At 37.4% G+C, this 17,376-nt stretch overlaps 1 protein-coding gene across 24 annotated transcripts in view; it reads right to left on the bottom strand.

Annotated features, from left to right (window-relative positions):
- ADAM22 (ADAM metallopeptidase domain 22) overlaps nt 1–17,376 on the bottom strand; it is a 266,992-nt gene that overhangs the window by 57,343 nt on the left and 192,273 nt on the right. For all 24 annotated transcript variants that reach the window (XR_014066643.1, XR_014066641.1, XR_014066644.1 and 21 more), the window contains 8 exons: nt 16,889–16,988; nt 15,815–15,886; nt 15,504–15,596; nt 7,904–7,984; nt 4,400–4,450; nt 4,118–4,181; nt 2,391–2,496; nt 35–154 (listed from right to left, as the gene is read on the bottom strand). Coding sequence is in view for 17 of the 24 variants with exons in the window: in XM_081533901.1 (XP_081390027.1) it covers nt 35–154; nt 2,391–2,496; nt 4,118–4,181; nt 4,400–4,450; nt 7,904–7,984; nt 15,504–15,596; nt 15,815–15,886; nt 16,889–16,988 (687 nt within the window). In the remaining 7 variants the exon portion in view is untranslated. The remainder of the gene's footprint in view (nt 1–34; nt 155–2,390; nt 2,497–4,117; nt 4,182–4,399; nt 4,451–7,903; nt 7,985–15,503; nt 15,597–15,814; nt 15,887–16,888; nt 16,989–17,376) is intronic.

Below are 17,376 nucleotides of genomic sequence, written 5' to 3'. Positions count from 1 at the left end.
GGCTAATGTTCTCACAGAATGGTTAGGTCATTACCTGCAGTTTAACGTTCTTCCCTGCTGTATAACTAAAGTAGACGTAATTTCACCATCGAGTTCTCCAAGTCTTGGGATATTACCAATGTTCGTACACAAAAGGTAACCACAAAGCACATCCCTGTGTTAAAAAAGTACCAGGTATTTACTTCTTCCCTCAAAGATACAGCAAAGTCCGTACAGTTAGAACAATAATGTTATCTTCCTTAAGCATTTGTTTTTTCATCAACTGTACTATTTCTTCAAATCTCAAGCAAAACAAAATAACTTCAAATTAGTTTACTCCTGGCTTTAAAAACTGTCTTTTCTGAAACTTTTGGTACACCAAAATCCCAACTATGTTCTAGATTTTCCTTTACTGTCTCCTAAGCATTTATCTAAAGAAAATTATCAATCAAATGGACTTCTTTTATATGTGAACATCTTTCCTCATAACACATCACAGGATATACTAAGACATTTTAAAAAATATTTGATAAGTGAATGAATGAACTTTGAATGAGTATTCTTTTAGAATACAGTGTTTTCTTCAACCAATGGCACCAGAATTAAAGAACAGATTATATACTTTGTGGCTTCTCAACCACATAGGATCATGATTCCTTTTCCAATATATTCTACTTCTCCCCCAGCTAGCACATATTTTCTAATTTAACTTGTAAAATATTTTCATTTGTGTTAACTACTATCTTACATATTCTCTATATTTAATACATTTTAATCATTAATATTGATAATGATAAACATTTTCTAATAAATGTCTTGCAAAGACTTATTAGCAGGCAAGCAACTATATATGGAAATATTAGACTTTACCATATAGAAAAAGAGAAAAATTAAGACATGCATCTATCACCAACATAAAAAAATATGTATTAAAAATAATTTTTAAAAGTTATATCATCACATTATTGTATCTATCATAAATAAAAATGCTTTTTAACATAGAAGAGATATACATTCAACATTTTTCATTAGAGTTTACTAAATAGTATATATTAAAAACATTAGATGATTTTTATTCTTAAGGAAATTATACTCTGGGCAAGAAGACAAATTACATACATTAAACATCTATAAAACACAGAGTTAGTGACAAGGACTATAAAAGTAATGCAAAGGATGCAGGAGAGGAGGAAGGTGATAATAATAAATAAAATAAATAAAATAATAAACAAAATAATCCAGAAATAATTTACAGAGTAAGAGCTATCCAAGGGGATGGGGATGGGTAAGTTTTTGGATAGGTAAAATTTTTTTATGGCGTATAAAGGGTACTTCCTAAAATATGAATAGCACATATACCCATGTGGAAGTAGGACAAAAAAATATATTAGAAATGGCCAGGTTTGCTAGACTTTGAAAGAGTGGAAAAGATAAAAACAAAATATGTAGGTTGGGGAAAATTATGGAAGAGGTACAGTGCCAAGCTAAAGTTCCATTTCATGTATTAAGCAAGATGGTATGACATTCAGCAAAGTGGTTAAGGGAGAATTCTAAAATCAGACTGCTGATTTCTAATTCTGCTCCGATAATATCCTGTCTACATGACCTTAGTCAACTAACTGTCTCAGTTTCCTCCTCCATAAAACAGGGCAAACTACCATGAAGATTAAATGACATCACTTATGTAAAGTGTAATACAGTTCCTAACACACAGTGTGCATTCAATAGATGTTATTCTTACTATCAATTAAGTATGTGGAACCAGTGAAATTTGAACAAAGAACTGACATCATCAAAAAGGTTCAGGAAAAGATTATTTTGATGGGATCATGCTAGACGCTGCTGGCACACAAAACTAAGAGGTTTCTGTATTAGTTGAAGAATTGACATAGGTCTTAGTTGGGATAATGCAATAGGCACAGAAATGAAGAGTTGAATTAAAGACAAATTATGGAGGAGTGAAAGAGAAGAATAAACATGATTTGCTATTTGGATAATGAGTCAGAGAGAAGGGAGCATCAAGGATCACTCTGAGGCTTCTAAACAGAAGGAGAGTGAGATATTAAGATCTTTGGGTAAAAGAGTTCTTCGTTAAAGTCAGAGTCAGATAATTCCATCTATCAGCACTGAGAACATTCTGTTGGCTTTAATTTTTGTTGCCTTTGAGATGCTGACAGGTGTCTTCTAGGTGAGAAAGACCTAAGGCAGCCATAGGCATCGCCTGAGCCTTAGCAGAAAGGTCAGAATACATATTGAGATTCAGAAACCCTCTGCAAAGGTGATGCTGGAACTCTGGGAAGAGATGAGGGAAAGGGAATGCTTTATGGTATGCAGAAAACAGGAAAGTCCTGGTTGCTCAAGAAGTAGTGCCTGGAACTGAGGTATAAACTCGGCTAATTTCTCCATCTCACCGTTTGTTGCACTGTATCCACGTGTCTTTGTCTTTCCCACAGTTACCCTTCTCGGTGCCTTCTATATTCAGTTTCTCATAGCAGTATTTGTCTGATGACATCACATCTGAAGCAGAATAGAGTTTTCTATCAGTGAGAGATATACCATGAGAGCTGTTCAACTGTTTGCAGTAAGGGGGAAACGCTTGTGAAGAACTCTCCTTCTTCACTACAATGTTACCAATTGCAAAAGTTATACCCATGCTTCACAAGAGTTCCCCATATCAAAAGCATCCATCACTTGGGTACATTTCTCACAACTGCTCATTTAAAACTTGAAAGCAAATCTATTTAGATCTTTGATATGATTCAGGCTGTAAGTTCTAAGAATAACACTCCTGAGAATTTAGCCAATAATTGGAGAAAGATGCTACCAAATGGTTCATTGACAAATGTTCAATGCTTTAATCTCCATGCCAGATATAAAGCATGAATTTTTCACTCAGCAACTTTTATGAATCATAAAGACAATTTTATTAAAAGAACGACACACAATAATTAAAGACTCAAGAAAGAGCAGTATTTCCACTTTGTTTATTAATTCTTAACGGCCATCAAAAAGTTACTCTGCTTGTAAGCAAACTTGAATTCATGTTAAATCTCTGACTGTCAAGTAACATTTTAAGTCATGTCAGCATTTTTGTCAGGAGTTTATTTTTGCTAAAGCCAAGGTCAGTTGATGGAGCTATCCAAGATTTAGATCAAAACAACTTTTGCAAACTAATCAAAAGATGACTGTCAGTGTATATTTTTTAAACTGATAATGTTTGGTACTTTCTTTTCCTACTTCTTGCTGTCAGCCACTAATTTTCCTCAAGAGGAGGAAGCAAAAACTATATTTCTTTGTCCAGAGCATAAGCCTACGTAACTAAAATGTTCTCCCATCCCAATGTTTCTCTAGTTGTTCAAAAGAGAGCATACACTTCCTTTTCCAAAATGATTATAGCCAGTATTTGTGACAGTTAAGGGTTATCATTATCTTTATATCTTGCTTTCCAATATAAATCATCTTTTGAAAGAGTCTGAAGCAAAAACTTCTTTCAGAAGGGCCAGTAATACTTCTGGAAAAATATAACATTTAAATATGCATTTAAATTAAATATGTTTTAGATGTAAATGTCGCATATTTCCTTCTGAAAATCTGCCAAATTTTGAAGGGAATAACATTAAAATTTCTTTCTGATATGACAGAGCTACCTTAGCAGAAATTCACCTATAACTAAGAAAACCAACTAGAGTTTAAGAAAGAGAGATAAGAAAGAAAAAGCAATTCTGGCTAAAAGATTACAGTTCTTATCCAAGGGTGACCCACTCGGGGTCCACGTCCATACCACATGGTTGATGGGTTTTGCCTAAGGATACTAAGTTAAAGACAGCATAAGAGGAGCAGAAATCCAGGTTTGCTTTGTTCTCCAAGTTGCATACCCTAGAATGGATTTTACCTGCCTGGCAGCAAAGGCACTTTCCATCCAAAGACATGGCTAACTAGCCAAGACATACAGAGCTGTATCTTATCAAAGGAGGTGCTTTTCTCTAATTTCCACAAAAGTGCTCCTGCTAAGAGCTGCAGTGGCTCTGAAAGTCCCTGAGTCATAATAAAGTGGTTGAAAAATTACTTCCATCCAGTTCACATGCCCTTGGGCCAGATATCATACTTGAAGAAGGCTCAAACCTTGTTATTTACTCACTTTGCCCCCAGATGTATTTGCATTGTCTATCCCTGGTTTTACATCTTCCTCCAAAGCAAATTCCCTAAAATGGAAAAGCAACCCATTAGCAGCACAATGTCTACTTCCATCCGGTAACTGAAAAATATGACTAAGAAAACTAGTAGATGAGTATTATAAAGGCATTTTATCTTCAGAGTTGACTACAAAACATTTAATATGATCTTCCTACTTTGATGAGACTTAGTATTTCTTTTGTGCTGATATTATAGGAAACATTTAGGTAAAGATGAAGTAACCTACCTGGACACCATCACATGAATAACCATCCATCTTATGAATATTGGGGGCACACTAGGAAAAGAAAACAGAAATATGAACCAAATGCACAGCAAGATATTAAGATGAGCTAATCTCTTTAAAGGTTTTCATTTTGAAAATGAAGTCTGATAATATAGGGTAGTCTCCCAAATCATCTGAAAATAAAATAAACAAGATCAAGAGAAAACAAAAGGAAATGTAGCAATTGATGCATTTTCTCCTAAAAATATGGATCTACCAGAGGAAAAGAGCAGTTGATTTGCAAATCCTTATTTACAAATAAAAAGAACCAACAGCAAAGACTCAGCTAACTGATACAGACACACTACTCCTCAGAGTAAGAAAAACGAGAACACAAGACAAACCTAGAAGGATGCCACCAGATGGAGCAATAGATGTGGTTTCCTCTTTTTTAGCCATGAGAAGTTAACAGTTCTTATACTTAAAATGATTCTCAAGTGAAAGTCTACCTTGGACATTCAGAAAAAGACATGTTTTATAGCCACCACTCCCCCCACTTTTCTTCCCTTGTAGCAATTGCAGAAAAGACTGCAAAGCATTCCTATGTGGATAGAAACAGAGTGTAACTTTAAAATTTATTATACATTTTTCTATTATTATAGTAATTAGATACTTATTTGAGAAAAGTTAGGAAACATAAAAAAAAACAGGAAAAATGAAAGACCAAAGTCTCTAATATTCCCACCATCCAGAGATAACTATTTTTTATAATTTGGTACATTTTTTCCTCTACCTTTTTCTATAAAATGTGGTATTTTATAAGTATAATCAAATTATAAATAATGCTTTATATTCTGTTTCAGCCCTTTAGTTTTATCATGCAAATTTACTTGCATCATAATAAACTTTTTTGTAGGTATCATCTTTATAGCTATAATACATTCCCTGAGCTAACAAGCCATATAATCAATGTATTAAAATACTTACTTGCAATTATGTCAAATTTATGCTGTTACAACCAATGCAACAAGAACACCTTTGTATACACATAATTTTCAGATTTAGAATTCTTTTAAAATCCTGCTTATCACATAATCACATTTTAAAGAAGTTGCTTTAATATACTTTCATTCCCAGAGCCCATTAGGTAACCATTCATTGTATCCTCACCATCACTAGGTGCAACCTTAGGAAAACAATGCTAACTAGACCATAAGAACACAAATCTTTAATCTCTTAGGATGACGGCTTTTAAAATAAAGCATTTTTAATGGTTAAAGTAGGACTTCCCAGGTGGCGCAGGGGTCAAGAATCTGCCTGCCAATGCAGGAGATGCAAAAGATGCGGGTTTGATCCCTGGGTCAGTAAGATTCCCTGGAATAGGAAATAGCAACCCACTCCAGCATTCTTGCCTGAAAATTTCCATGGACAGAGGAGCCTGGAGGGCTCCAGTCCATGGGTTTGCAGAGTGGGACATGACTGTCTGAGCATAGCACAGATACACCACTACTGATTCTCTCTTCTCTAGAGAAAAAAAGATGCGGGCAGTCTTCACTTTTGCATGGCTCCAGGAGAAGGCAACGGCACCCCACTCCAGTACTCTTGCCTGGAAAATCCCATGGACAGAGGAGCCTGGTGGGCTACAGTCCATGGAGTCGCTGGCAGTCGGACACGACTGAGCGACTTCACTTTCACTTTTCCCTTTCATGCACTGGAGAAGGAAATGGCAACCCACTCCAGTATTCTTGCCTGGAGAATCCCAGGGATGGCGGAGCCTGGTGGGCTGCTGTCTATGGGGTCGCACAGAGTTGGACACAACTGAAGCGACTCAGCAGCAGCAGCAGCAGCAGTGTGAAGGAATTTCACTCACTATGGTTTTGTTCAATCACACCAGTATCCCAAGGACACAGTTCCAATTTCAGTTACCATAGTAGATTAAGTGTGAGTAATTGCATGAAAAACAAACTTTGCTATTAGCTCTTCAGTCCACCAATCGCTTGGTAAATAAGTTACAGCCACCACAGTCAACAGCCCATCTAGTCACTTCTCTCAAAGTCTGTCAGGATTGATCACTAAGCATCTGTTCATTCAGTTCATGTACAGACAACAAAGGACATAGCTTGCTGCTTTTCTGTCTCTGGGTGATACCATGTGACATAATAAAACTGAATAGTTGAAAGAGGAAACTGGCCAATAAAGTTGAAAGTGCAGCAAAGAAATGAAAAGTGATAACACTGGAAGAGAAATTAAAATCAAATGTAAATAGCATGACAGAAAAAAAAAAAATCAATGACTATGGGAATGGGATACTGATACCACTGTTCAGCAAAAATCTTCCCATTCACAACTTCACATCTCTTGGATATTTCATGACATTGAAAGCACAAAGGATCATGTCAAAAAACTGACCCAAACTTAGAAAGGAGAGTAGCAATTCAACAAGGCATAGGAAAGATGCTCACTAAGTATCATAAGTTTCTGACCAGGAGAAGGCAAGCACAGCTCAAATTACCGATAAGTTTTTACAAAGAAATAAAATACATTAATTTTCAATGCTTTAATTTAATGTGAGCTAAATAAATATTAGTTCATTTTTTTCATTTCCCTATTCATTTAAGACCAACAGTAAGGGAGTTTTTAATCACCTGATATTTTTTAAAAATCATAGAATAATTGTAAATTTTTCCATTGATTACTACAATACTTCACATGGTTTCAGCTTTCATGGTCACTTCTGTGATCCTGCATTACAATGCAAAGCAAGGACTGCCTGTATACACATACACTGAGATCTGTGATCCCGTCAAAATTTATTAACTTCTGTATCTTCCCTGAAGTGAAAGTGTTAGTCGTTCAGTCATGTATGACTTTTTTCAACTCTATGGACTGTAGCCCACCAGGCTCTTCTGTCCATGGAATTCTCCAGGCATGAATACTGGAGTGGCTAGCCATTCTCTTTTCCAGGGAGTGTTCCTGACCCAGTGACCCATGTCTCCTGCATTGCAGGCAGATTCTTTACCATTTGAGCCACTAGGGAAGCCTTTATCTTCCCTACTGACAACTAAATAATATTAAATTCAAAAGCAGCAATTAGTGGCAAGCTGTTTTAGGTAAATAAAAGCCAAGACAGGCCCTGTCTCAGAACCCAATATCCTGTGGTTCTCTTTGCTTTATCTGGCTCGTTTCAACCAGTTGAAGAGAAACAGCCTTTCTGTTTCCTCCTTCACTAGCTAGACTAAACACAAAAGTCTTTTATTCCCTACTTTTAACAACAACAAAAAAATAGTTAAGGCAGATATACAGTCTTAAGATTATTTCAACGTTAAGACAAAATCACACTGAACATCTGCTCAAGCTTTGATTACTGAAACTTCAATTCCCAAAAAATTAATGAAAGGAGAGAAAGAGTTGACATGAAAGAAAAACATGAGTATGCTGCCCATTTCCATTCCATCTGAGGGTCAGCTCACTAAACAAACTCCTACTTTTTCCCCCTTGGATTCAGAGAAAATATTCATAAGTTACCTGGCTTGAATTCCCAGAGCATGTTTCACGAATATCACAATCATTTACTGCTTCACGGCACACGGTTCCCATAGGCTGAAACTAAAATGAACAAAACTCAATGTGCAAAACTGTCAAAGGAAAAAAAAATCTTACAGTATCATCTTAAAAATGCAAAATGAAATTTTTTTGGATAGGAATACCTTAAACTAGTTTAAGATGAAAATCTGTGAAAACCATAGCTACTGCATGAAAATGTTAATTTAATAGTTCTCAGGGTGAGTTTCTCACATATGAAGTAATTTGCATAGTCATCACACATAGCCTTACAAGATCTAGCTAAAATAGGATGTGCTTGATGGTACATCTGTACCAGAATGACAAGCCAGTCCAAGTTCCAGCAATTCTTTCTTCCAACTAGCTTATGGATTTATACTTTATCCTTCATTCTTACTGGTACTTTTATCATATTATTCTTTTTTACATCATCAGCTAAGAATTTGAAAGCTACATTTTGGACTGAATTGTAAAAGTTAGAGGAAATGGCAAAGCTATTTACTCTCATGATTTCCTTTACCATCTTCTCTTCCTGCATCTTTTTTTTTTTTTTTTTTTTTACAGATCTATAGCTTGGTCTTTTATTCCCTTTTAACATTTCTATTATTTGTACCTGTCTGTGAGAGTCTTCTTTGGTCTGTTTTCAACTCAAATATTTCTTTTAAGTGTAGGAGTCATACAAATAAACTTGTATGCTTGTTGGATTCATCAGTTGCAAGAGTATTCATTAAAACAAAACAAAAAGAGATACATAAAGCTACCATCTTTCTCTTTTCCTCTTCAATCCCACTCTTTCTTGCTCTGAAAGGTTACTATTTGAGGCTGGGTCCTTCTATGTTTTTAACTCTGCTCACACAAGCACATACAGTATTATAGACCCCTTCTCTTCCCCAACACATACACACATACAACTTTCATCTTCTCTCCCTTGTTCACCACCCTCCAGGCAGTTGAGTCTCCTGTTGCTCATAGAACATGAGCAGCACACTGCCAACTCCAGTCAGGAATCCAACAGATACTTTTCAGAAGAGCTGAACAAAATTTTGTGTTTGTTCATTCATTCATCAAGCATTTACTAGGCATTTAAAATGTGCTAGGCACAGCCAATTTCAACTGAAAACAAACACAAGAATCTTGTTGGCAAGTAACTTAGATTTTAGTGGGGATGATATCACTCTAATGACAGAAAGTGAAGTGGAACTAAAGAGCCTCTTAATGAGGGTGAAAGGGGAGAGTGAAAAAGTTGGCTTGAAACTCAACATTCAAAAAACGAAGAACATGGTATCTGGCCCCATCATTTCATGGCAAACAGATGGGGGGAAAGTGGAAACAGTGGCAGTTTTTATTTTCTGGGGCTCCAAAATCACTGCGGACAGTGACTGCAGCCATGAAATTAAAAGACCCTTGCTCCTTGGAAGGAAAGCCATCACAAACCTAGACAGAATATTAAAACTGTGATGTTGGCAGAGACATCACTCTGCCGACAAAGGTCCGTATAGTCAAAGCTATGATTTTTCCAGTAGTCATGCACAGATGTGAGAATTAGACCATAGAGAAGTCTGAATGCCGAAGAATTGATGCTTTCAAATTGTGGTGCTGGAAAAGACTCTTGTGAATACCTTGGACAGCAACAAGATCTAACCAGTCAATCCTAAAGGAAATCAATCCTGAATATTCACTGGAAGGACTGATGCTAAATCTGAAGCTCCAATACTTTGGCCATCTGATGCAAAAAGCCAACTCATTGGAAAACACCCTGATGCTGGAAAAGATTGAAGGTAAAACAAGAAGGGGATGGTAGAGGATTAGATGGTTAGATAACGTCACTGACTCAATGGACATGAATTTCAGCAAACTCTGGGAGATAATGAATGACAGAGGACAGGGTGTGCTGCAGTGTATGGGATCGCAAAGAGTCAGACACAACTTAGCAACTGAACAACAACAACAAATAGGCCATAAAAATAAGCAAACAAGCAAGATAAGTTAATTTCACATACTCTGGTTCTCTTCCTCCTGGGAATTAGTACAAGCTACAATTCTAGACTTAAATTCAGACTTAAATTGAAGAAAGTAGGGAAAACCACTAGACCATTCAGGTATGATCTAAATCAAATCCCTTATGAGTATACAGTGGAAGTGACAAATAGATTTAAGGGACTAGACCTGATAGACAGAGTGCCTGATGAACTATGGACAGAGGTTCGTGACATTGTACAGGAGACAGGAATCAAGAAAATCCCCATGGAAAAGAAATGCAAAAAAGCAAAATGGCTGTCTGAGGAGGCCTTACAGACAGCTGGGAAGAGAAGAGAAGCAAAAAGCAAAGGAGAAAAGGAAAGATATTCTCATCTGAATGCAGAGTTCCAAAGAATAGCAAGGAGAGATAAGAAAGCCTTCCTCAGCGATCAGTGCAAACAAATAGAGGAAAACAACAGATTGGGAAAGACTAGAGACCTCTTCAAGAAAATTAGAGATACCAAAGGAACATTTCATGCAAAGATAGGCTCGATAAAGGACAGAAATGGCATGGACCTAACAGAAGCAGAAGATATTAAGAAGAGGTGGCAAGAATACACAGAAGAACTGTACAAAAAAGATCTTCATGACCCAGATAATCACGATGGTTTGATCACTCACCTAGAGCCAGACATCCTGGAATGTGAAGTCAAGTGGGCCTTAGAAAGCATCACTACGAACAAAGCTAGTGGAGGTGATGGAATTCCAGTTGAGCTATTTCCAATCCTCAAAGGTGATGCTGTGAAAGTGCTGCACTTGATATGCCAGCAAATTTGGAAAACTCAGCAGTGGTCACAGGACTGGAAAAGGTCAGTTTTCGTTCCAATCCCAAAGAAACGCAATGCCAAAGAATGCTCAAACTACCGCACAATTGCACTCATCTCACATGCTAGCAAAGTAATGCTCAAAATTCTCCAAGCCAGGCTTCAGCAATACGTGAACCGTGAACTTCCAGATGTTCAAACTGGTTTTAGAAAAGGCAGAGGAACCAGAGATCAAATTGCCAATATCCGCTGGATCATTGAAAAAGCAAGAGAGTTCCAGAAAAACATCTATTTCTGCTTTATTGACTATGCCAAAGCCTTTGACTGTGTGGATCACAATAAACTGTGGAAAATTCTGAAAGAGATGGGAATACCAGACCATCTGACCTGTCTCTTGAGAAACCTGTATGCAGGTCAGGAAGCAACAGTTAGAACTGGACATGGAACAACAGACTGGTTCCAAATAGGAAAAGGAGTACGTCAAGGCTGTATATTGTCACCCTGCTTATTTAACTTCTATGCAGAGTACATCATGAGAAACGCTGGGCTGGAAAAAACACAAGCTGGAATCAAGATTGCCGGGAGAAATATCAATAACCTCAGATATGCGGATGACACCACCCTTATGGCAGAAAGTGAAGAAGAACTAAAGAGCCTCTTGATGAAGGTGAAAGAGGAGAGTGAAAAAGTTGGCTTAAAGCTCAACGTTCAGAAAACTAAGATCATGGCATCTGGTCCCATCACTTCATGGGAAATAGATGGGGAAACAGTGGAAACAGTGTCAGACTTTACTTTTTTGGGCTCCAGAATCACTGCTTATGGTGACTGCAGCCATGAAATTAAAAGACGCTTACTCCTTGGAAGGAAAGTTATGACCAACCTAGATAGCATATTAAAAAGGAGAGACATTACTTTGCCAACAAAGGTCTAGTCAAGGCTATGGTTTTTCCAGTGGTCATGTATGGATGTCAGAGTTGGACGGTGAAGAAAGCTGAGCGCCGCAGAATTGATGCTTTTGAACTGTGGTGTTGGAGAAGACTCTTGAGAGTCCCTTGGACTGCAAGGAGATCCAATCAATCCATCCTAAAAGAGATCAATCCTGGGTGTTCATTGGAAGGTTTGATGTTGAAGCTGAAGCTCCAATACTTTGGCCACCTCATGCGAGGGGTTGACTCATTGGAAAAGACCCTAATGCTGGGTAGGATTGGGGCGGGAGGAGAAGGGGACGACGGAGGATGAGATGGTTGGATGGCATCACCGACTCGATGGGTAGACTCCGGGAGTTGGTGATGGACAGGGAGGCCTGGCGTGCTGCAGTTCATGGGGTTGCAGAGAGTCGGACACGACTGAGCGACTGAACTGAACTGAACTGAACAATTCTAGAACTTCTGAGGCAGAAGTATGAGCAGATTTAAGGTACAGTTCATACAAGAGTGTAAATGTTCACAAATTGTCAGGAAACTTCTGAAAATAAGCATGGTAAAGGAGGACCTGTGCTAAGTGCTGAGGTGAAGCAGTAAATCAACCCAAATCACTGCCCTTTAGGAATTTTCTTATAAAGAAAAGAGAAAATGAGTAAAGAAGTAAATAAGCAATATTTTACAGAAGGAGTTCCCAAATCATGCCTCAAGGACAATTTTGGTTTCCTGTTTGTGTTGTATATGAAGTTTTATTAGGACACTGCCATATATGTTTGCTTCTGTATTTTTGATGGGTGCTTTCAAAGAAAGAGTTGAGCAACAGACATAAAGACCTTATAACCCACAAATTTGTCCTTTTACAGAAATTGTTTGCTAACTCCGACTTATATATAAATTATTATAAATACATATAGAAGAAAACAAAACAGACATGCTTTCTCATTTTGTTCTCCTGATCCCTCTTTTCCATTCACTCTTCTGCTTCTGACTCCTCTAGGAGCCCTGGGTGGGGTGAGAATGGCAGTATGAGGTAGAGAAAGCGGAAGAAAAGATCTTACTTGACTGGTAAAGTTGTGACTCATATTCTAAGCCAGTTAGTCATACCATTTTATTTTATATATTTTATTATTTTGTACTTGCTCCTTTCAATGATTATATCACAAAGAGCTTAATTCTATAAATCCAAGAAAAAAATGGCATAATTGACTGCATTTGATGGATCAGCCAGTTCAGTCGCTCAGTTGTGTCTGATTCTTTGCGACCCCATGGACTGCAGCACGCCAGGCCTCCCTGTCCATCACCAACTCCCAGAGTTTACTCACACTCATGTCCATTGAGTCGGTGATGCCATCCAACCACCTCATCCTCTGTCACCCCCTTCTCCTCCCACCTTCAGTCTCGCCCAGCATCAGGGTCTTTTCAAATGAGTCAGTTCTTCGCATCAGAAGGCCAAAGTATTGGAGTTTCAGCTTCAATTTGATGGATGGGCAGACTTAAAACATTGAGGATTAAAGTATATGATTGGGAATCCCCAGATGGCAGCTGGAGAAACTGACAGAATAAACAGTTGAGGTAGACAAAATGAAAAAATATCTATTTCACATTTAGTTTGGTCTTCGTTTTTTAGAGAGTGCTTTCCGAGATCTCTGCCAGTGCCTTGCTTCTCTTAAAACCCTGCCATAGACACAGTGGTAAAGTAGGAACAACAGAAACTGCTGCCAGCAGATCTGGGGTATAACTGCACATTTATTCTTTACTAGCTGAGTGAGACTATGCAGGTTATTTCACTTCCCTGAGATTGGCATTGCTCAGCTGGAAAAAATCTGGATAATAATATCCATCCCCAAAGTATAGCTATGAGCATTATCTAAGACAGCAGTCTCAACCAGAGGATATTTAGCAATGTTTAAGACGTCGTGGTATCATGACTTGGAGGGGTGCTGCTGGCAACTAGTAGGTAGAATTCAGAGATGCTGCTAAATAGCCTATAAGACATAAGATAACCCTCACAGTAAAGAACAATCTGGCCAAAAATGTCAACAGTGCCACAGTTAAGAAACCTGGATATAGGATGATATAATTTGCAAGTACTTAGTAGTACAGTTTCTGGCACACAATAGGGCATTTAACATGATAGGTTGATATTTTGCCCTCTCTCAACTCATTAGAGCTGATCAATCAGCAAAGAATCAGTAAGAGAATGCTGTGCATATTTATTTATTCATTCAGCAATTATTTACTGAAGTCTTGTTCTAATTACAGTGTAAGTGCCTGGCTGCCTCTGCAAAATGTACAGACTGGAGGGAAAGAAAGATATTATACCTTAGAAATAATATAAAATTATACCAGATTTTATATGAGAAAAGAAAAAATAGATTTCTTTGAGCAAGGTAAGCCCCAAATTACCATAGTCTTGATGTAAAGGCTTAAATATTTGGAGATAGGCATGAGGATGTTATTGGGAGAAGGAAAATAGACAAGGTGTATAAAGATGCATTAAACAGTAACGTACAACACATGAAAGGTGTTTTAATGTCCACAAAGATTTCTTTTGTTGCCTCAACAGCTATACAAGAGATATACCAAGTTGAGCACCATGAAAAGAAGGAGATGACACCACCATTATGGCAGAAAGTGAAGAACTAAAGAGCCTCTTGATGAAAGTGAAGTGAAGAGGAGAGTGAAAAAGTTGGCTTAAAACTCAACATTCAGAAAACTAAGATCAAGGCATCTGGTCCCATCACTTCATGGGAAATAGATCGGGAAATAATGGAAACAGTGACAGACTTTATTTTGGGGGGCTTCAAAATCACTGCAGATAGTGACTGCAGCCATGAAATTAAAAGACGCTTGCTCCTTGGAAGTAAAGCTATGACCAACCTAGACAGCATATTAAAGCAGAGACATTACTTTGCCAACAAAGGTCCATCTAGTCAAAGCTATGGTTTTTCCAGTAGTCATGTATGGATATGAGAGTTGGACTATAAATAAAGTTGAGCGCCAAAGAATTAATGCTTTTGAATTGTGGTTTTAGAGAAGATCCTTTGGAGTCCCTTGGGCTGCAAGGAGATCCAACCAGTCCATCCTAAAGGAAATCAGTCCTGAATATTCATTGGAAGGACAGATGCTGAAGCTGAAACTCTAATACTTTGGCCACCTGATGCGAAGAACTGACTCATTTGAAAAGACCCTGATGCTGGGAAGGATTGAAGGCAGGAGAAGGGGATGACAGAGGATGAGGTGGTTGGATGGCATCACCGACTCGATGGACATGAGTTTGAGCAAGCTTTGGGAACTGGTGATGGACAGGGAAGCCTAGTGTGCTGCGGTCCAAGGGGTCACAAAGAGTCAGACATGACTGAGCAAGTGAACTGGACTAAACTGAATTGAATATCTACTTGGCTTTACAATAAAGTAAATGCATTATTCAAAGAATAGTTTCATTTAAATTATATTACATTATGTTATTAATATTAATATTACTACATATATATTATAGCACATTAAATGGTTTCATTTAAAGTGCACATTCTTCAGAGAGGCAGTAGAAAGAGGACAAACTCTGGGGATTACAAACACACAGGCCCTAGCTCCTTATTTACTTGGTATATTTAATCACTACAAGCTTCAGTTTTGTAATCTGTTAGATGGGAATAAAAAGTAGTAACTACTCCTCACAAGACTTGTGAGACCCCTATAAAGCCTCTGGCACTTGTCACTCAACATACAGTAGGTCTTACTATTGTCTATTGTTATTTGCTTATATTTACCTTAAATATTAACTATTTAAGTTATGGCCTTAATAACTTATCAAATATGTCCTCTTTTCTTTCAGTTGGTTATCAATCAACATTTATTTACCTTGCACTTTTTACAACAAAGACCATCACTGCATTGGGAGTCTTGAGTCAAGGTGCATTTCTTACAACACTCTGCTCCTTCAAGGACACATTCCTAAGGAATATAAACATTTGGAAAATGTCAGAAAGTGGTGTCATTTTCCGGAAAGCATCAGGATATTTTCTAAAATAAATGTACAGCCTCACAGTTATCATCTTTATCCCAGAAACCTTATGAAATTTCTAAGCACAACACTTGCTCTATATAGTTCTAGTGTGGATCTAGAATAACCCCAAATAACCTAAAGAGATCATCCAAACACAAAGACTTACTGCCGGGGTCCCACAGTCACACTCCTCGCCAGTTTCAATGAAGCCATTGCCACACTCAGGAGGATCAAGAAGCTGTGGAATGAAAACCAGGAAGGGCACTAAAATGTAGAAAAATCAGCACCAAATATAATATGAGAGATCACAAGTGTCACACCTACACTTCTGGCCTGTCAATCATTTCAAAACATATTTTTATTTTCCTAAGCTACAAAGTATGACTGTATAATTTTAGAACAGGTTTAGAAGTGTCTAGTATTGATTCCATTTCAGACTTAATCATATTTTCATATATAACACACACACCAAATAGGGTCTGATAAGTGCCATCAAAGCAAAAGATGATCTAGGCATTGACTAAAACAAAGCCAGATGGACTCTAAAAATTTCATTTCAAACAGGAACAAGGGATTTGGAGTCAGAATGTCTGTATTCAAATCTTGGCTTAGCCATGTATCTTAGGCAAATGGCTTGCCATCTCAGAGCCCAAGTGTTTTAATATTTAAAACAATAATAATAATAATAATAGCTTCCATCTACATAATGAATTGTTCTGAGGATCAAATACAATTACCTGTGAAAAGCTCTTTATCAACTGTATTAACTTGTGAAACGAAGTTATTTTGTGGGCAATGAGGAAAACATCACAAAAATTAATAAATTCATTGATTTAATATAAAATTCAGCTCTACCTATTAACTTAGCTATGCAGAAAACAGCAGTAATAATTTGCCCCAGAGATGGGGATTAATGAGAGGAGAAAGACCTCCTTTTCCATCAGTATGAATTACGATTCAGTATCCAAAGGGGGGAAAAATGCATCAAGAAAATGAAAAAGAAATGCAAAGTAAAACTATTTTTGTAAGCAAACCATGAATCCTCATTTGGCTTTACGAAAAGAAAATGAACGTTTTTCAGAAAGCAAAACTCTAATTTATACCTGCTTTTTATTCCCATCAGAATAGCCCATGATTAATTGAGCCAAGTTGAAAAGTTTCGTTCCATAAGACACAATGAATGAAAATTTGTTTATAATATTTGAGAAAGATTAATAATAACTCTGATCACACTTATTACCTTAGAAGGTTTGTTGAAAAGGCAAGCACCACCTCCACTATTTAGGAAGTCATGATACTCTTCAATATTACACTGGGTAAACTTTTTAGGAAGATAATATCTATAAGAGAGAAGGAAAGCAATAGCTGGGTATAATTTCTGTCTCCCTTGTTTGCAGACTAGTTTTAAAATTTAACACTGTTAACACTGTACATTATTCCTAAATATTAAATAAATAAATAATAAATTCCACTTATGCATAACATCTGCATTGAGAAAGGAATGGCAAGCCACTCCAGTATTCTTGCCTGGGAGACTGGTGGGCTACAGTCCATGTGGTCACAAAAGAGTCGGACACGACTTAGTGACTAAACAACAACAACAACAACACATTCTTCATTGGTGACTAATGGTAACTATGTGCTCAGTCAAATCTGACTCTTAGTGACCACACGGACTATAGCCACTGGCTCTTCTGTCCATGGGATCTTCAAGGTAAGAAAACTGGA

Source organism: Giraffa tippelskirchi, chromosome 10, assembly GCF_054371585.1.
Source record: "Giraffa tippelskirchi isolate mGirTip1 chromosome 10, T2T-mGirTip1v1.2.pri, whole genome shotgun sequence".
Classification (NCBI taxonomy): Eukaryota; Metazoa; Chordata; class Mammalia; order Artiodactyla; family Giraffidae; genus Giraffa; species Giraffa tippelskirchi.
The sequence above is the reverse complement of the archived record's forward strand: the minus strand, read 5'-3'. Positions and strand labels throughout refer to the sequence as shown.